Here is a 21,550-nt window from a genome sequence, read left to right as displayed (position 1 = left end):
CTGAGATCCGAATGGAGGCTCATTTTACTTCCGGAACATTTTACCTCAGGAGATGCCATCATTTCAGTATAAGTTTTTATTTCGTTTGGAGAAGGTCTTTTCATTATTATGGCCTGAAAAGATTTTTGGATATTTGATGCCTGAATGCCTTTTCTATCAGCACCATACCCTGCCCTGTCCTGCACGTTTAGCCAATACACCACCAATGCAACCAAAGTGCAGTATTACCCCACACCCGCCTGCATTTTTCTGTATAGGCCAGGATCCCTACTGTAAGGACTGCCCTATAAGCCAATGTATTGTTGCCCGTATCCCGCCACTAGGAGGCACGTACTTCATTCGGGATACCCGAATGAGTATCCCGAATATTCGGGTTGAATATTCGGGTTGAATAGTGAATATTCGGGTACTTCATTTGAATGTAATACATTAACAAAACAAAACAATTGGCAGGATCTTGAGGGGATTAGTAAGGAAACACGACATTAAACCGTGAAACCAAAAAATTGTTAGTTATATATAAAGTGATGTTATTTTTATATTTTTAATTAATAGTGTATATTTTAATTTAGTTGGGATTATTAGATGTTGTTCTGGATGTTCAAGAACTTGTAAATGTAAGATTGGTTGTGCAATTTTCCTAAACCAGAATTGGTCAGTTGTGTATTAGTTGTGGTGTGATTGTGAAAATGTTTTAATTTGATTTGTTGGAGATAATGAAATTAAATTGAACAATAGTAATTAGGTAAAATGTGCTAAAATTTTTAATATTAAAATTGTCAAACAATAAAATCATTAATACCTAAATAATTCAGAATTAAAGTCAAATGTAAAGGTAACTGTACATGAAATTAAATTTATAGTAATATAAAGTTATGATTATTTGTACAGCAATGAGACTTTATGAGATAGATATTACTAAAAAAATTGGAAAAAGGCAAATATGAAAAAATAATAATAGATGAAAAAATCTTTCATTTATGTTAATATCTGTTGAATTTAATAAATAGTTGAGTAGATTGAAAATTAATTTTAAAAGATCTTTGAAAAAGTTACCTGGTTGAGCTGAATTATATGGTTTCTTTGTAAAGTTAAAAAAGTTTTTGAAATATTTTTGTTTTTAATATAATTTTATTACGATTTCCTGAAAATATTTTTTTCGGGCCAGTCAGTTACTAGGTTTAAGGTAACCTACAAGCGACCAGGAACAATACTGTCATGCTTACTTCTAATCAATAACATTCAACTCAATAACTCAAAACTCAAAAAAGATCATACTCGCTTATTCATAAAGCTAAGAATACGAATTTACTATAGATTTTAAAATTTCACATTTTTGAGAATCCATAATCCATTAAGCAATAAAAATAATTGGAATTTTTAAGACCCCAAATACATATTATATATTGATCCCATTTTCTCCGCCTCTGATTTCTTAAATTTGATGTAACAGACAAAGGTAATGAAAATGTACCACTATTTACATTAGAGTCTGAGCATTGTTCCATTCTATTCTAATTACAGATTAGAATGAGAATAAGAATAAAAAGCAAATATTTAGAAGTTACACTTTCAGATCTTCCCATTTTATTTTTCTGTCTCTTGTTATATTTAAGTGTCACAGTGAAGTTGAAATTCTGCCAAATGGCTACTAGTATTGCGATTTCCGTATATTTTATATGTTTAGAAACATTTAAAATTTAAATAGACAAAATAATGGTATGATATAATATGTCATTAATGCTGAGATATTGATAAAATATGCTTGTCCAGGAATGAAGTCAAATATTTTGGTGGCCCCATTTAGGTCTGCTCCTATTTCACTTTCGAATCACATTATATCTGAAGCTCTTGTTTTTGATTTTACACCATAAAAAATATAAAACACTTTAAAACACTTAAACTTTAAAAAGACTAAAGATTCTTTTATTTCCAGTGTTACATTGCTGAAATAATTGACTAATTCGTGTTTATACCTAGGTTGTTCGAATGAACAGGTCCCACTGTGGGTATAAATACTTAGGAAACAACTGGTTCGAGCAAATGATACAGTGTCTAGTCTCAAAAATATTGTATGTTGAGTACCCCACTTATCCGACGCCCTGAAGGGCACTAAGGATTATGAGAAAGAAGAAGAAGAGTACCCCAAGGTTCAGTATTGGGTCCTCTACTTTTCCTTATCTTTATTAATGACATCACTAGTTTAAAAATCGATGGAAAAATCTTTCTTTTTGATGATGATACCAGTATCACTTGGAGCAACTCAAATATTGCAACTATTCATGTTACTATAACTTCTGATCTACTCTCGATTAACGTAAATAAAACAGTAGCATTATCTTATAAAGGAGCTCTTCAACCCTTACTTCTTAATAACAGCCAGATCAGTACTGTTGATTAGTTAAAATTTATGGGTATTTTTTTAGACAGCAACCTTAAATTGTCTCTTCATATCGAAGTGTTAAGGAAGAAATTGTCTTCAGCTTGCTATGCTATAAGATCTGTTTCGAAGGAACTCAATTTAGCATCTTCCAAAATAACATATTTTTCGTTGTTCGAGTCGCATCTTCGATATGGTCTTCTGTTTGGGATGGTACAGTTGCCCAATCCGATGTTATTTTCAAATTACAAAAAAAAACAAAACGATATCTGTTTGGCCTCAGAGGAATAACACATTGCAGAAGCTACTTCAAAGATCACAGGATTTTAACTCTTCCTTCTTTATATATTTTATAAAGTGTGCTTAATTCGTAAACATCTACATTATGTCTTTCCAGCAAGACCGAATCATGACTATTTTACGAGAAATTCTACCTTTGACGTCTATTTACCGACCCCGTCCAGTGAGTTAGTAAAGAAATCTATATTATATTCCGCAAAAAAAACTGTACAACCATTTCCCTCTAGAACTTAAATCTGCAACATCTTTCTCTAAATTCCGTAAAATGGCAAAAGCCTTTCTATCTGAAAGACCATATTATTCAGTAGAAGAATTTCTTAATCAATAACTAAGAAATTACAGTACCCTTTGTACAAGTAGTTTTTTTATCTATATTTGGGTGTCATATGCAACAGCCTAACTTTTTAACTTATTAATTTAACTTATTAATTTATTTAAATTTTTAAATTTTGCAATTGATTGTTTCTGTTTACTTCATTATTATTATATTTTTTTATTTAATTGACGATTTATGTAATTTTAGTAAATAATTGTATTGTTATTGTTTTGTTATCTTGTCGTTTTATAAGCTTTGTCGATAAAATTGTACAATTTTTCATGACAATAAAGCATATTTCTAATTCTAATTCTAAATAAAGTATTTATTCAAAGTATTCTCCATTGGCATTGGTATTGTATATACCATTGATTAACGAGCCGAAGGATTCCTTGTCCCCAGAATTCAAGTGGCCGTGATGAGACCAAGTCCCTCGCAGCATCCTTCAGTTCGTCTTCCGAGTTGAAGCGCTTCCCTTTGCAATGTTTTTTCTCATTTCAATTGTGACGATCCGGTTCCAGAAAAGTGGTGTCTTCATGATACCGATATAAATGTTCCATTCGCAGCTAGGAGTGGTAGCTCCATTCGACGTTCCTTTGCTGGTCGACAAACTGCTTCGGAACCCACCTTTCGGTAACGCAACCTGTCGTGCACAATTGTCCATACTGTTCCAACGCTGACATCCACCTTCACCGCCAACATTCGCATTGTGACACGCTGATCACTTCGCACAACATCCATTTTGTCGATGAGATCAGTCGTGATAGCCGTGTTTGCCTAATCAGGTCTCGGTTCATCAACCAAGCTCTCACTGCCTGCACGAAAACAGGCAGACCATTTTCTCACTGACATGTCGGACACACAGTCTTCCCCATATACGATCACGATCCGGCGAAGAATAGCGGCCGGTTTAACACCTTCCGCCGTCATAAACCTGATACCACCTAGCTTCTCCTCAATCCTAGAATTTTGCAATAGGTTTGTTCTAGCATCAGTTTCAAACGGTTTGAAACTATCAGAAGCATGCGCATTTGTTTGATGGCGTTCAAGCACACAAATTACTAGTTTGAGTTTGAAACTACTAGTCGAGCGTTCTAACCAAAGAAAATTTTGGTTTGGAAATTAGCTTCAAACGGTCAAAAGAGTTTGCGGATTTTCAGTATGTGACTTGCGCAGTGGAATTATTTGTTTGAGGTTTATAAATTTTAAATGAAAGTACTAGGTTTGTTCTAGCAAACAGTCAAACTAGTCAGAAACCGTCAGCAAACAGTTGGTCAGTGAGAGAACATAATACAGTCACCAGTGCTATCCCCTCTACTCGCGCTGGTCGACTATTCGCTGATGGTTTCAAACCGTTTGAAACTGATGCTAGAACAAACCTTATATTACTTACCATTATTTATGTTTATAACATTAAACCAATAGTTAGAATAAATCTGGAAAATTTGGATACTTATAAGAAAAGTGTATTTCAAATCTAACCTCAAAATTATAAATAAAAACAAACAATTTGACGTTGGTATTTACTCCGATAAAAAAGCGTTCTAGCAAGAAACAGTTTGTTACCAGTTTGTGAATTGAACATGCGCAGTAAAGCAGTACAATAATCTGGTGTCAAACCATACAAAACTACACGCTAGAACAAACCTATTGTGAACGCCATGATGACCTCACAAGAACTGCCGCGTCAATTGGACGGCGCTCATATCTCTCTCTCTCTCTCTCTCTCTCTCTCTCTCTCTCTCATGTGCAAGCGGGTACCCGGCCATGTCCCAATCGAAGCCGAAGGCTACATTTGCATCCCTGGATGTCTCACTACGTTATCCCATAGCGGCATAGGCAAATATGTTTGCGGTTACGTTGTTACGACGTTTAGTATCTTTTCATTTGAACAACCTTTAGTCTATTTTTAAACCAAGAGGAGTAATTCAAATTTCCCGCACCGTAAAGCTTGTTTTTAATTGGTCCAACCTCAGGCAAGTTTACTCCACCATTATCAAATTTTGACACTAATGACATTTATAAAATGTTGACACTATTGGCATTTCATTAGTTAATTAAATTATACCAGCGATTTTTTGTATTTTCAGCGTTATTCCTTTAACTTGTAGATTTTTTAGTCTGCTATTATATAAAATACAGTTATTTTTAGAACTCTTTAGCAACGTATTAGTATAATATAATATTTATGGATTACCGTCGAAGGCCGACATGATTAACCAAAAAAGAAGATGTATTTGGTGATATTTCTGGTGACTTTCTTGGGTGTGAATTTGTCTTTTTAGTTTACTCCTCTTGGTTTAAAAACAAAGCTTAGTACAAAGTAATATTAGGTATAGGTATTGAATTTTGACAAGAGCTATGAGTCATGCCGATTTAGTACACAAGTTTACGTGAAATTTTCAAGCTCATAGCTCTTGTCAAAATCCATTATAGTACATTCTTTCACGGTTTTTGCTCTAAATTTTAAAGAACCGCTTGGATTGATATGAAATTTGGCATACGCATAGCTTACATGTCAAAGAAAAAAAGTGATATTGTGCCGATGTGTGCTTTTGTCCTGGGGGTGACTTTCATCCCCTATTGGGGGTGAAAAAATATATGTCCAAAATAAGTCTAGAAATAGATAAACTGACTAATTTTAAGTAACTTTTGTTCTATAGAGCTTTTTCGCCAGGACAACACTATTCGAGTTATTTGCGAGTGAATATGCTCATTTTTCAATAAAATAACTACATTTTTAGACAGTTTTTCTCAAATAACTCAAGAATTTTGTCGAAAAAAACGTTCTTAGCAAAAATATAGCCTGTAAAAAAGTAAAAAAAAAATGGTGTAGGCGTTAGGTTCCTGGACCTCATAGAACCAGAGTTATAGCCAATGAAAAATACTTGTTTGAAAAAAATAATTGTTTATTTTGAGTCCATATCGAATGCAATAATCGTTAATTCTATTTAACAATTCTTGTAGCGACTCAAGGGTGTGTGCCATTATAACGGTGTCATCAGCGAATCTTATGTTATTTACTGTTCTTCCGTTTATAGAGATTCCATCACTTAGTTCCGCTATCGCTTCCTGAAATATGGCTTCACTGTACACGTTAAACAGTAGCGGCGACAGTACACAACCCTGTCTTACCCCTCTCTTTATATCAATATTCTCGGACTCTTGTTCGTCTATCTTTATATTGACCTTTTGAATCCAATACAGATTGATGATAATTCGTAAGTCTCGTCTGTCTATATCTCTGTTTTTCAATAATCCTATTAGTTTTTCATGTCGGACTCTGTCGAACGCTTTTTCGAAGTCGATGAAACAGGAATAAATATCCAGGTTCATATCTAAGCATCTTTGAGAGAGGACATTAAATGCAAACAATGCCTCTCTTGTTCCAAGTCCTTTGCGGAACCCAAATTGGGTATCATCCATATCATTTTCTAGCTTTCTGTATAATCTTCCATGAATCACCTTTAGTCATTTTTGGTTATTTCACGTTAAAGTATTCCATTTGGAATTTGACGAATATGAACCTATTTTTAATTAGCTATAACTCTGCTTCTACTAGGTATATAGACGTGATATATACACCATTTTTTTTTTAATTTTTACATGCTATATTTTTGCTAACAATGTTTTTTCGACAAAATACTTATTATTTGAGTTATTTGCGAGAAACCGTCTAAAAGCGTGGTTATTTTGTTGAAAAAATGAACATATTCACTGGCAAATAACTCGAAAAGTATTGACTTAATGAAAAAACTCTATAGAACAAAAGTTACTTAAAATTAGTCAGTTTATCCATTTCCGGACTTACTTTGGACGAATATTTTTTCACCCCCAGCATGGGGTGAACACCACCCCCGGGGCAAAAGCACATATCGGCACAATATCACTTTTTTTCTTTGACTTGTTAGTTATGTGTATACCAAATTTCATGTCAATCCAAGCGGTTCTTTAAAATTTAGAGGTTTTGCAATATTTTACCGTTAAAGAACGTACTATTAGCTATATACGGATTTGTTACTCATCACTAGTTGCCTTAGAAATTCTAAGTTAGAATTCCTACATAATACACTAATTGTGCAAGAACCAAATTATGTTAAGGTAAGTGCGAATCTGTAGTGTCTATTCATTTAACAATAATTACAAGAAACCTCAAACTGTTTCAGAAGTGCTTTTTAAAAGTTCAATTATAATGGAAAGTGGTCAAATATTGGAAATTAACACCTCCTAATACTCTGAACTGTGCGAAAGCCACATATGCTAATTTAGACGGGGTCGAGTTCGCTCCCAATGGTAAGAATTTTACCTGAACTAAAAAAGGTAGAGTCCGAATTGGCTCCCATAGACAAAATTTATTGTACCTAAACATGTCGAAAATATCACCCAGCGTTGTCACTTCTTTCAAATTTTCTCTTTTTGTTAGAAACAGGTACCTTCCTAGAAATATCTATGGGAAAGGAGGAAGACCTAACCCTTCGGTCCTAACTTAACTTTCGGGTATTAGAGTGTAGAGCGCAAACCGGCCGATTTCAGGTAAGAGCGCAAAACGGTCGAGCGCATACCGGCCGACACCGATAATTTGTGTTAAAATTGCCACATATGCCAATGTTGAACTAAAACAAACTCTAACAGTATTTGTCTAAAAGTATAATTTTCCTATAAAAAGTCTATATCACTATGTAAATTTCCTAAGCAGTATAAATATTACACGATTTGGCAACAATGTCTAATGTTTCCGCGATTATATGAGAGCCTACCCGCATTCATGCGAGAGCCAATTCGTACCCTTCTAAAATATACCTGAACGAAGCGGAGCGAACTCGACTTCACCCGCTAATTTGATGACAGAAAAAATTCTAAAGAAAAACAATATTGCATAAAATTCCTGTCTTGACGAAAAGAAGAAACGTGTTATTTCGGCGTATTGTATTAAACTCTGCAGGCAAGAGGAGGACGGTACATGGAGAATCAGGAGAAAAGGCGAAATTAATGAATGAAGGGTACGGTATTGTAAGATTTGTGAAAATTAAGACTGTCATGACTGGGATATGTCCAGAGATAAGAAGATACAAAAACAGCAAAGAAAATATCACAATGGAAGCTGATAGGAAGACGAAAAAAGAAAGGCCCAGAACGAGAAGGTTGGACGAAGAGGAAGATGCCCTGAAAACTATGAATGTAAGACAATGGAGGTGAAGGATACATGAGAGGTCTGAATGGAAGATTGTAGCCTGACAGGCAAAGACCCATCCAGGGTTATGTTGCCAGAAGAAGAATGAGCAAAATACATTATCATTAAGTCCTTGACATAATGTATTTAATATTTGAAACATCAATTATTTACTTAGAGGATATTACATAATTCCAGACAATATTATTTTAAATTAACAATTTAACCACAACTTACAACAATACAACAATTTTGCACATTAGACAAGGCGAAAACGGCGGGTTCGAAGGGAAAAATATTCCCATGAGATTTTTTTGCATAATCACATTCGTGAGACATCCCAGAATAAGGTTCAAGAAGTCGCCCACGCGAAAAGTTTGCCAATTTTTTTTAACAATTTTTTTTAATCAAATTGCAAAAATCAATATTTTTGGCCCGAACAATTTTTTCTTTAATTTTTTGGACCATTCTGGACAAAAAAGATCTCTTATCATTTTTCTGTAAAGTTGATCGTTTTCGACTTATAAGCAATTTAAAATTGAAAAAAACGAAAAATGGCGATTTTCAAGGCTTAATAACTCGGTTAAAAGTTATTATTATGAAAGTCAATATATGACTAAATCAAAGCTTAAAGCCCCCCCCTACAAGATCCTGAAAAAAATTTTGTCATTATTTTATTACTAAGCTGTTATTTTTAAGTAATAATAATAAGCGCCATGCACGTGTGCGGCATCTGTAAATGCTGAGTGCGAGAGAGAAGCCATTCCAGCAGTCCAATTGTGCATCTTACTCGCACTCACATTTACAACCGCGTCAATAAGATCTAACCGCTCATTGTTATTAATTAAAAATAACAGCTTAGTAGTAAATTAATGTCACAGATTTCTTCAGGAACATGTAGCGGAGACTTTAAATTTTGATTTAGTCACTTTCTGACTTTCATAATAATAATTTTTAACCGAGTTATTAACTCTTAAAAATAGCCATTTTCGCGTTTTTCAAATTTTAAATTGCTTATAACTCGGAAAAGATCAACTTTAGAGAAAAATTATAAGAGACCTTTTTTATCCATAATGGTCCAAAAAACCCAAAAAAAAATTAGTCCGGGTCAAAAATATTGATTTTTGCAATTTGATTAAAAAAAAATTGTTAAAAAAAAATTGGCCCACTTTTCACGTGGGCGACTTCTTGAACCTTATTTTGGGATGTCTCACGAATGTGATTATGCAAAAATATCTCATGGGAATATTTTTCCCAACGAACCCGCCGTTTCCGCCTTGTCTACATAGACATGTTAAAACAACAGACAAATTAAAATTAACAACCAAAGTGATAATAAACAAATTGAATGAAATTATAACATTAGCTGAAGAACAACAAGGTTTTAGATCTGGAAGGACATGCACTGACGTGCTGACGCTATATTTATAATCAGGCAAGTTCAAGAGAAATCATTGGAATATAGGCCTGGATCACATATGTACCAAAAAAAAGTTGATTAATAGCAACCTGAACATTTGTTAATAACTTAAGGGTGTCTAGTCGGACAAACTTTGATATATGGGAACACTGGTATAACGATCAGATGGACACGAGGTCATGAAGGCTGAAGAAGGATCAGGACGATATTATCCTTGGATGGAATAAGGAATGACCGAAGATGGAAAGGTCCAATCGTTTACATTGACGAAACAAAGGCCACGTTGCTCAGTCGGAAGAGATGTGGGCATGGTTCTTTGTGTTGGGCTTCTGTTACAATGAAAGGTGTTAAATGAATAAACAATGGTATGCGAATAGAGCTAATGAAACGAAGATAGACAAAAGGTAAATAGATAACATTAACTGCTGGTTTGACACTTGGACTCTAAGGAAACGGAAATACTTAATACTCAAACGAAAATATAGGGCGCCAGGTATTTTGACCAAAAAATACTCAAAGGAACAATAATTAACGAAACATAACACAACAATAACAAATTAGCAAGAATGCTACGACAAGACATCAATGTACTAATCTTGAGCTGTAAAAAAAATTAAATAAAATACGACATCGTAAGTTTCAATGTAACATTTATTAAAATACTCTACGAAATCTCAATATTTACACAATACGTACAGTGTATACGCAGTATAAGATCGCCAACAACAAAATTAAGAAACCAAAAAATACCTAAACCGTTAATCTATAAGACAAAAGTTGGCGACATAATAACAATCACTGCATATAAATTGGTGTATTCACCAACACAGTAATACTAAAAAAATGGAATGTAAGTGAACGAATATAACTATTAATTATTAACTCAAAAAAAAATGAACTGTAGTTACTCGAAAAAATAAAAAATCCATACTCTAAATAAAAACTAGAAATTTTACCGTTCACTTACAACAAAAAAAGAAAGAGCTCTTTGTTTATATTTATACCTATCTAACAATACTTAATAACACTCTAATAATACTCAGAAAAATATCTACATAATGTAAATGTTTATAGTTTAAATGATCACCCATTTAAAAATAAAAAGATAATCATCAACTTCATACTAAGCTAAAAGTATGACCTACTTTTCAGAATGTCACTATCACAAACTAGGCGAAAACTTTAGGTCATTGAACTTATTTCACGAAAGAACACAAAATTGTCCTTGCCCTGGACATAACAAAGGCGTCTCTACTAATTTCTTCAATAAGTAAAAGATGAGTGACTTACTTAAAACATCTGTTAGAGGGTAGGATGGCCCTTTGTAAGCCGGCAGGCTCTCAAGGTGTGGAAGATGGTCATGAAGAAATTCAACTTTACGACACAGTCGAAAGAATAATAGTATTTAACAGTGTTCATAAAATAGCAGCTGGACAACATAATGCATAGGTGGAAGGTGAAAGGTGGACCCTTTAAAAAAATAGAAAACGCAATTGTACAATTATTGTACATACCAATAAACAATCATTAATACTCTTACCTGCCTAATCGGCGGGGCCCACAATACACGAACAAACTTGATCTCACATAATGACTATATTAACTCAACTCACAAATGATGCAGAATTTTGAGAATTTGTGGTTTTTATGAACCTTTGGCGTCCTTTGTTTGTGGTGGGGTTTTAACCAATCAAAATTATGGGAAACTGTGAAAGATATTCAAGAACAGATTTCCTTACCACTCGTAAAAGGGCTTAGCGAACCTAAGGAAGCTCGCATACCAAAAGCGATATCCGATCGATATATGTAACACGCAACATCCCATATAGTCCAGACTATATCGTCGCCCCCGTTAGGTAAATTATTTCGATCCGTCTTTTTTTGCACAAACGTTTTTACTTAAATAAAGGTCCTTATAACAAATACACGGTGCCGGGAGGTGCCGCGGTCGGATAATTGTTTAAACAATTTTTTTAAACAAATTTAAAAAATCAATTTTTTCACTTCGTACCAATTTTTTTAGATTCTTTGGGACATTATGAGCAAAAAAATCTCTTATGATTTTTCTCTAGAATTAATTTTTGTCGAGTTATACGCGATTTAAAATTTGAAAAACGCGAAAATAGTTATTTTCAAGGCTTTAACTCTGTTAAAAATTATTATTATGAAAGTCAGAAAGTGACTAAATCAAAGTTTAAAGCCCCCTTACATGATCCTGAAGAAATTTGTGACATTAATGTATTAAAAAGCTGTTATTTTTAATTATTAACAATGAGCGCTAACAGCGTATTGAGGCGGCCATCAATGTGGGTGCGAGTAAGATTCACCATTGGACTGCCGGAATGGTGCATCTCTTTTGCACTCACATTGACAGCCGCCTAAATACGCTTTCAGCGCTCATTGTTAATAATTAAAAATAACAACTTAGTAATAAATTAATGACACAAATTTTTTCAGGATCATGTAGGGGGACTTTAAACTTTTATTTTTTCACTTTCTAACTTTCATAGTAATAATTTTTTCCGAAAATCGGTCAGAAATTTAGATATTTTTGAAAGAAACGTTCGATATTTCCTTATACTTAGCCATTGCCTGGAAATGAAAAATAACTGTACGGAAATGTTATTTTCCACCCACCTCTACCGAAAGTATACTTTTCCGGACCTGATTGTAGGGAGCAAAGTTGTACTTTTCCTCCCTAGGGAGGAAAAGTAAAAGTGACGTCATAGTATTTCATTCATGAAATATAACTTATTGACGCCCTGTGCAATATCTTTTTTTATTACTTAAGTATCTATACATTTTAACGTTTATTTATAAAACACCCAGTAGTTTACAGAATGGTAAAAAACAGTAAATTGTTATTTTGATTTAACAATGTTTACATTAATAATTTGACTTATATTTGACAGTTGACAGTTATATTGTACCTACTTGTTAGTTTTAGTTTTAATAAATTTTGTTGGTTAGTTCCATAAATAAATTAAGTAAAAATGAAAAAATGACTTGTACATTGAGGAAGGTGAAAAAACCATATGTATAACATGGGAGTAAAGTGCCTTTTCTTCCCTTGAATGATTATTGCCCTCCGCTACGCGTCGGGCAGTAAACTTCATTCTCGGGAGGAAAAGTAGCACTTTCCTCCCTTGTTATACAAATAGCTATTCCTTACTATACATAGGGAATAGTATATTGTACAACAGGGAGAAATATGTCATTTTCTCATGTGTTGTATACTGTACTTTTTCTATGGATGCGGTTGTGTCATGACGTCATGAGTTTAAACTTCAAAATTGAATAATTTAGGTGCTTTTACGTATATTATATACATAAATTGAAATAAAATACATATACATGTAGTTATTTAATATTCTTAAAATTTATATACTTACCTTATTTATTTAAAATTTTAATTAACAGTTATTTTCGAACAGTTTTGAAAGGTAATTCCTGGTAAGTTTTGCTCCAACACACTTTATTTGACAATATTAAATTGTGCTTGTATTGTGCATGTTACCATGGAAACGGCGATCATATATCGTCGCCTTAGTACTATAACTTAATAACTCCAAAATTGATGTTTTTGAGATAACTAGTTCACAAGATGTATTTTATTTGCCTCCATATTGTGTAAAAACTTGATAGCTCGCTCCAAACGGGTTAAGTATTTATTTATGATTGACGAAAGTTGATAAAACTCAAATGCCCCTAACATTCAGTGCTAAAAGTTGACAAAGATAAGTTATCAAGCTATTATTTAATCGAAATAATCGTGAATACGACATACACTGAATGCTATAACTAGATAACTCGAGTTATCTAGTTGTAGCACATGTTTTTTCTGAAACCATTGAGCTTACCACATAATCATAGCATCCACAAAATGCTATCTGTTTATTCGGTTCATTTTAATGCAAGAATTGTTAGCAGATCTGGTAACCCCCATGGCAGGGGGCTAATTTTCAACAAAATAATGTATAAAATATTAGTTGTGTTAAAAAGTTCACTTATATGCAACTTGACACAACATGCGACATTACCAAATGTTAACATTATGGTAGTGCTAAAAGTTGATAACTTTAATTTTTCATGGTTTTTTCCATATTGGAAAACAAATTTGCACCGTATTCCTAAATAGATCAGTTGCCAAAAAGTTAAGGAACAGTATTTGAGAGCCGCAGAGGGAATTCCGTATTTACCAACATCATGGTAGCAGCACAAATATCTTTAAAATCTTTAAACTCATTTATCTCAAAACTACTAATTTCGTGTTATCAAGTTATAGTATTAAGACGACGATATGGAAAACCGTACGAGAACCCGTGAGAAAAAATATTTCCCACTGCAATGGCCGACTTTTCTCACTGCATGAGAAATTGTTCGTTTTGAATGTATGTAAGTAGTGAGAGAAGTTGCACATTGTATAACATCCATAGAAAAATATTTTTTCCTTAGAGCAGATTCAGAACAAATTTATTATAAGTACTGTCAAAAATAAGCAAATACGTCAAATTTGACAATTCAATATTTTTGTTTCTATAGTTACAAAACATGTACTTGGTGGCATCACGAATATTTGAGTCAGAATATGTCTATTTGAAAATTTTAACATATTTATTTTAATATAATTTAAATGTTAGATTTTCGAACAAATAGTATGTATACCTTGCAGGAAAAGCAACATTCCCGGACTCTGTATTCCCTTGTCTCGGCTTGCGCCTCGACAGCAATCTTTACATCGTCCGGGAATGTTAAGCTTTTCCTACTAGGTACACAATGTACTATTAACCGAGTTATTAAGCCTTAAAAATGGCCATTTTCTCTCGTTTTTTAACTTTTAAATCGCGTATAACTCGACAACAATCAATCTTAGAGAAAAATACAACCGACCTTTTTTGCTTATAATGAACCAAAGAGTCTAAAAAAATTATACCTACGAAGTGAAAAAATTGATTTTTTGAATTTGTTTTAAAAAATTATTTAAACAATTTTCCGACCGCGCCACTTCCCGCCACCCTGTGGATTTGTTATAAGGACTTGTTTTTGAGTAGATTTGTACAAAAAAACGAATCGGAATAATTTACCTCACGGGGACGATGACACAGTCTGGTCTAATATGTTTCAACGGTTAACAGGCATCCCTTGAATGCACTTAAACTAAAATTCCTAGAATTCCGATGCAACGGCGATCGGATTCTCAAGAAAAGGGCAGTAAAGAGTGCCCAGATGTGCAAATGTGTGTGTTTGGAATTAGGGCGTAGAATATAATTAGGGATAATAGGATAAATTTATTTAAGTTTTGAGATAATAATACGTTTATTTAATTCAATTTTTTACAATGATTTGTTTACTTACAAAATAAACGTAAAAAAGTCTTAAAAGGATAAACGTGCTTGTTGACTTATCTATCTAATGTTTACAGATTAATACCTATTTACAGTTTTTTGACAAATCATTTTTTTAGAGATTCTAACTATGTTCGACCGCAGACGTTCGGATACAATTAGCGTCTCTTTGCAAAGACAATGACATCGACTTAGCAAAGTAACAAGACACTTACTCAACACACACACTACACATTACATCTGAGTTAGTGATAAGTTATCCAATTACGTGGCTAAAGGTTCTAGTTCTAAATCAAGGCCAGAATCAGAGAAAAAAAACATGTTATTTTTTAGTATAATTTAAATTTATTAAATTGTTACACAGATCCCGTTTTTCTTTAGTCCAAGTAGTAAATAATTTTATATGTTCATAATAACATAATCTAAATCTTTCTACTTAACGGTGCAAGGTGTTTAAAAAATACATTTCATGTATCTATATCACATACAAATCGTCTCCACTCTTGTTTATTCTTAGCCCTTCGCTTCGCTTCAGTCCCAGTTGTGTTCTTCTCTTACAATGCTGTTTCTTATTCTATCGCGTCTTGTAATTCCTTTTACTTTTCTTGGGTACTTCATGTCCATTGAGTTTATTCTACTTTTCGATGATTGTGTTAGCATCCAGCTGTCATTACCATAGGTAAGGATTGGCCTGAATATCGTTTTATATACCTCTATCATTGTCCTCATCTTGCCTCATCCTTGCCTCATCCTGCTGCTTACTCCTTTTTTCCAATGAATGCTCTGTTTAAGCTGTAGTAGATTCTGAACGGCATGGTTATCCTTTCGTTGACTTCTTCTTCTTCTGATCTTCCTCCATTTTATATTTTCACACCCAGGTATTTATATGTTGTTACTTGTTCTAATTTCTGGTTATTTATCTCTATATTTACTTGTTTATCCTCATTTCCCATGACCATTATCTTTGTTTTCTCCATGTTTATGTTCATATTTCTTTCTTTAATAATATAAAAAAAAAACAATTTTTATATAAATAAAAATTTGTGATATTTTTAAAGTTAATGCTGACGGTAAAATATTGCAAAACCTATAAATTTGTAAAGAACCCTTTAAAATAACATGAAAATCTGGCATAGACATATGTAAGTAGGTAGCATGTGGGGCGAGTTTCATCCCTTCCCGAGGGTGAAAATTATACGTTCAAAATAAGGCCGGAAATGGATAAACTACGTAATTTTAAGCAATTTTTGTTCTATAGCATTTTTTCACTAAGTTAAAACTTTTCGAGTTTTTGAGAGTAAATATGTTCATTAAAAAAAAAAAACACATTTTTATACGGTTTCTTGCAAATAACTCAAAAAGTAAGTAATTTTATCAAAAAAAAAGAACACTCCTAGCAAAAATGTTCATGTCTGTTCATGTAAAACAATTGCTGGACTATGAATAATGTTAAATGCATTCAGTGGGTGCGTCATCGACGCATTTTTCTTTCTTTTCTCTGATATCTTCTTAAAAATTGCCAAGCTACAATAACATCTTTTTCGCTTGAAGACATTTTTCAAATACTGATTGATATTCGGAAGTTCAAAAATTGGCACGCTCCTGTATTCTACATAATGATAAAATGTGTTATGGGACGTTATCTCTGTTGAGTATAAACAGATGTACGCTATTATGAACTGTGCAACATTTTACGTATGAATTTTATTGTATGTGTTGCATTTGGTCTGAGAGCTTCCTAATACTTAAGACGAGTTATGGGATGCAAGGCCCATATCATTCACCAGAAAGCTATTAAAGTCTAATGTTCGACTCTATCGATAGCACATATGTGTTTCTAAGAAAAACAACGCCGATAGGGACTCTAGGATCTAATCAGTTAAGATAAAAGCGTGAAATGAAAGGGACTAGACCAAAATCTACACTGGGAAAACGTAAACGTTATACTGGAACAGGGGAAGTTTTAATTGTGGAACAGGTTAAAAATTTGGAACGTCAGATTACGATTAAAGTTTGTCTGACTAGACACCGTTAAGTTATTAACACGAGAGTAGTCGCGCCGTTAGATAGAATCTCACATTTTATCCTTTTTCGCGATAACTTGATGAAAAATTTTGCAATTTTGAAAAAATTTCGTAGGTGCCTTGAAGAAGGGTGTAGTAATGCTTAGGTATTTTTTTTTCTTCTTCTTTTTGTGGAATTATGGCTTTGGGGAGAGCCAATTAGCTTTAATAATTGTTAGAAATAATATTTCCAACATAGCAAGTAAATAAAAATACTATAAAATAAAAATTTGTTGTAAATTCGTATTTAGATTCGTATTGTGAGATGAAATCTAACACGCGACTATTCACGTTACAGAAGTGAACACGACTACTCCCGGGTTAACAAATTTTCAGCTTGCTATTAATCAAGTTTTTTTTGGTACGCGTGATCCAGGACTAATACAACAAACCGGCATATTTATGTTTCGTGAACCTTAAGAAAGCATTTGACAGGGTCAAATTAAAGGATGTTACCCATTTGTTATACCTACTTAAGAGAGGTACCTCTAGGACATCTACCAGAACAACACAATAAAAGTAAAAGTGGAAGATGATCTAACTGACCCAAATGAAGCTGGCAATAGGATAACACAAGGGGATTCCTTGACTCCTTTAATGTTTTGATCATGGACGAAATAATAAAAAAAGTGAGAACTAAAAAAGCCTACCAAATGGGAGAAAAACAACTTAAAATAATATGCTATGCAGACGATGCAATACTAATCTCTCAAAGTGAAGATGATTTACAATGTATGCTGCACCAATTTAACATATCCACCAGAAAATTTAACATGTTAATTTCCCCAAAAAAGACAAAATGCATGGTACTAACAGCAAATCCAATAAGATGTAAATTGGAGCTGGAAGGTCAGATAATAGAACAAGTGATGGAGTTTAAATATCTACGCATCACACTATCTAGCTAAGGAAGGCTCGAAAACAGAAGTAGTCGAGGAAATGAAGCATTTTGGCGCATTTTTTTGGCTCGGAATTTTTTCGTCCAGCATGGATTTACTTGAAATTTTCACAGAAGGTAGGGAATAGTCCAAGGATCATTTTCTATATCATGCCGCTGTACGCTAAAACCTTGGGGGTGGTTGCCACCCCATCTCGAAGGTGGAAATTTTTTATTACATTTTAACCATGTAAATCGATGTAAAAAGTAATTCTAAGAAAAAAATGTTTTTTACATTCTCTTCGTAAAACCGTTGATTGATGTATTACAATACCTCAATCAACGGTCAAACTAATATTTTTCGAGTTATTCGCGCTTGAAAGTATCAGTTTTTCGACGAAAAAATCCACTTTTTTAGAGGGTTTTTGAGAATACCTCGAAAAACATGCATTTAATCAAAAAAACTGTAGATATCAAAATTGTATCTTTTAGTAACACAAACCAAATTTTTTTCTGTAATATCTTTAAGACCAATATAAACCGAGATACGGCATGTTAAAAGTAAGCGTCATGTTTTTCGTCAAATGCATAATTTGAAATATTCAAAACCAAATAATGGAAAAACTTTGCATTTTTCGAGGAAAACTTAAATAATCTTTTTTTAAGTATACAGTTAGACCTTTCAAAAAATAATAAAAAGTTTCTAGCCTGAAAACTAAGCGACATGATCAAAAAAAGGTCGGTACCTACTTTTCTCTATGAAAAAATCAGTGAAAACAACCCCCTAACTACCCTCCTAATTAAAAATTCGTCTTCACCTAAAAATAATGGACTACTAAATTATAGCTTTTTTAATAATTAAAATTTCCTTGTACATAGATTTTCATTTCAGTGAACAGTTAGCGAGATATAGTTGTTTAAGACCTCTATTTACGAGCAAACACCCCCTTATTCGAGCCTTTTAAACCCACCCCAATTAAAAACTAAGGGATCTTACGGAATTTATTTTACACGGTATTATAACGCTTCAAAAATCCTACAAAATATTTTTTTTTTAAATTTTTATGGCCAAAAATAAAGGAGCTATGTTTATAAAATAATTTTTTTTTTCGAAAAATTCGAATAGTCCGCTTAGGGACCGACAAGTATTACGTAACGAAACGCCCATTACAGTGCGTTACGTACGGTAGGGTCAAAAATCGCGTTATGTAATAATTGAACGCTCCCTTATGGATAATTTTCAATGTATGTATAATACCACAGAACCGGTTCGTATACTGGAAGATGACTAAAAAACTATTTGTGTTTGTACATATTTGTAAATTCGTATTTTTGTGTAAATAAATGTTTTTGTAATTCTTTAATTCTACTTTTTTTTCTGTATAGATCTATTAAAGTATCTGCTTATAAAAATTGTAATGTTATTAAGGGTGGTTTTTAAGGGTTGAAATATTATGATATTATATCCTAAAGTATAAAACAATCATTATTTAACCAATCAAAACCAAATTTTACCCATATTAAAGTTTACAATGTTTTTGTATAATTTTTGACAAAAAGGGGTTACACAGGGGGCGTTGATCACCCTTAAGCATGATATAGAATATGAAGTACAGGGTGACATGATCCTAATCCCAAATTTTTATGTAAATCGATGCAAGCCGAAATTATTCTTTTAGGATAAGTAAATTTTTTATATATAGCTCCAACAAAGGTGGTTTTAAGGGTTGAAATATTATGATAGTATATCTTAAAACATAAAACAATCATTATGTAACTAATAAGAACCAAATGTTGACAATATTAAAGTTCGAAATGTTATTTTATAATTTTTTACAATTAGAGGTAGTTTTCAGCCTTAAAAAACCAAAAGCATACAACGGCTCAATATAGAAAATGAACTAGAGGGTGTAATGAGCCTAATCCCAAATTTTTGTACAAATCGATGCTGGACGAAAAAATTGCGAGGTTTTGCCATTTTTTCAGTTTCATTTCCTTGACTAAAGTGGAAGGTCAAGTGAATAAAGCAAACAGCCGCAGGTTGCCTGAATGGCACAATATGGAGAAATAAAAATATTGAAAAAGAAATGAAAGGCAGAATTTACAAAACAGTTATCAGACCAATAATGACATACGCGGCAGAAACACGAGCTGACACAGAGAGGACAAAAAGATTGCTCGAAACAGCAGAGCTGAAAACCCTTAAAAAATTGATGGTAAGGCTCTATGGGACATAGCTAGAGATACAATGGAGATGCAAGGTGGATAACATTAATAACTGGGTAAGAAACAGAAGAATAGAATGGAATGACCACATAAGCCGAATGACAACAAATAGAGTAGTAAGGACAGCAAGAGACGGTTCCCCAATAGGAAGATGATCAGTGGGAAGACCACAAGAACGATAAAACAACAACTTACTAGAGGCACATTGAAAAAACAGCATAGTCATTTCTATACAAAAAGAAGAAGACTCAATTACCATGTCAAACCACAAAGATCAGAATAAAACATTGACTTAACAACTTGGGAGGGATATATGATAGAAATAGAACCATTTTAAAATACAATATATAATCAAAAGATGAAGAATAGATAGATTTTGTTTGTAGCCAATAACTGCAAACTGCAGCCATAAATCCAGCCAGCAGACAATTAGGATAACCTGGGATAATACATTCTTCACCATTAAATATTTAATTAATTTAATCTAATATTTATTTAATATGTAATGTAAAAATACAATAGGCTTAAAAATAATACACGATATGATCTGGAGTAACATGTATGTTTTATGTATTTAAAAATATTGAATTTCTTTGTATTAGATTGGTATTTACATTCCATCCTGTTGAAAAGATATGAAACTGGAAATAAACAAATATTTGCAGAAGATAAATATATCTCTAAATATTCCTTTCTAGTTTTTTGTGTATTTATTTTTAAAATAAATGCGAGAAAACAGTAAGACTAAAATAAGAATGACCAAGGGTGCAAATGGTTTTTGCAATGTATTTAAGAACTAAATAGCAGAATATTTTGGTTTGCATCGATTTCAGCTATCTACCAATAAATCTCAGGTGTCCCCGTGTGCAAAAATACAATATTTTTATACTTTTTGGGGGTGACCCATTTCAAATTTAAGTAATCAATAACATCTGACACACCCCCCACCAAGATTCACCCCATATTATATTGATTGAAGTGCATTTGTCTTTACATTATATCGAATAATGGGAAATAGAGGAAAATTCATTAGGAAAATCACTTACCCAACATACTGCTCGAAGTATAACTTGCGGTCTTTGCACAAACGAAATCGGATCAAAGGTTCCCCCGGCTTTTCCACCACCGTACGCACCAGCAGCCTCCATGTTTTGATTATCCCTTACTTTTGAATTCTGCTAATGCGCTTACTCGGATAAAGACGAAGTGACAGTGACATGGAACAAGGAACATAGAATGCAAATATAAATGCTTTCCAAGCATATGAATGTTTGTTTGGTTGCATACTTTTAGAGCAACTTTCACTAAACATTTTATCTTCTTACTCCCGGTTTCATAATCAACTTAAATAAGTCAACATTAACTAAAGTTCACTTTAAAGCATAGGCGTAACCAGGGGGTGGTTTTGGGGGTTATAACCCCCCCATTGGTATGTACTTTGAGCTCTATTCGG

The 21,550-nt window shown here is 33.1% G+C and overlaps 1 protein-coding gene across 1 annotated transcript in view; it reads right to left on the bottom strand.

Annotated features, from left to right (window-relative positions):
• Positions 1-21,311, bottom strand: part of LOC114344856 (synaptogyrin) — a 108,144-nt gene extending 86,833 nt beyond the window's left edge. The window contains exon 1 of the mRNA XM_050649822.1: positions 21,144-21,311. Coding sequence (XP_050505779.1) covers positions 21,144-21,245 — 102 coding nt within the window. The 5' untranslated portion in view covers positions 21,246-21,311. The remainder of the gene's footprint in view (positions 1-21,143) is intronic.
• Positions 21,312-21,550: the final 239 nt, after the last annotated feature.

This window comes from Diabrotica virgifera, chromosome 1 (genome assembly GCF_917563875.1).
Source record: "Diabrotica virgifera virgifera chromosome 1, PGI_DIABVI_V3a".
Lineage (NCBI taxonomy): Eukaryota > Metazoa > Arthropoda > Insecta > Coleoptera > Chrysomelidae > Diabrotica > Diabrotica virgifera.
The sequence above is the reverse complement of the archived record's forward strand: the minus strand, read 5'-3'. Positions and strand labels throughout refer to the sequence as shown.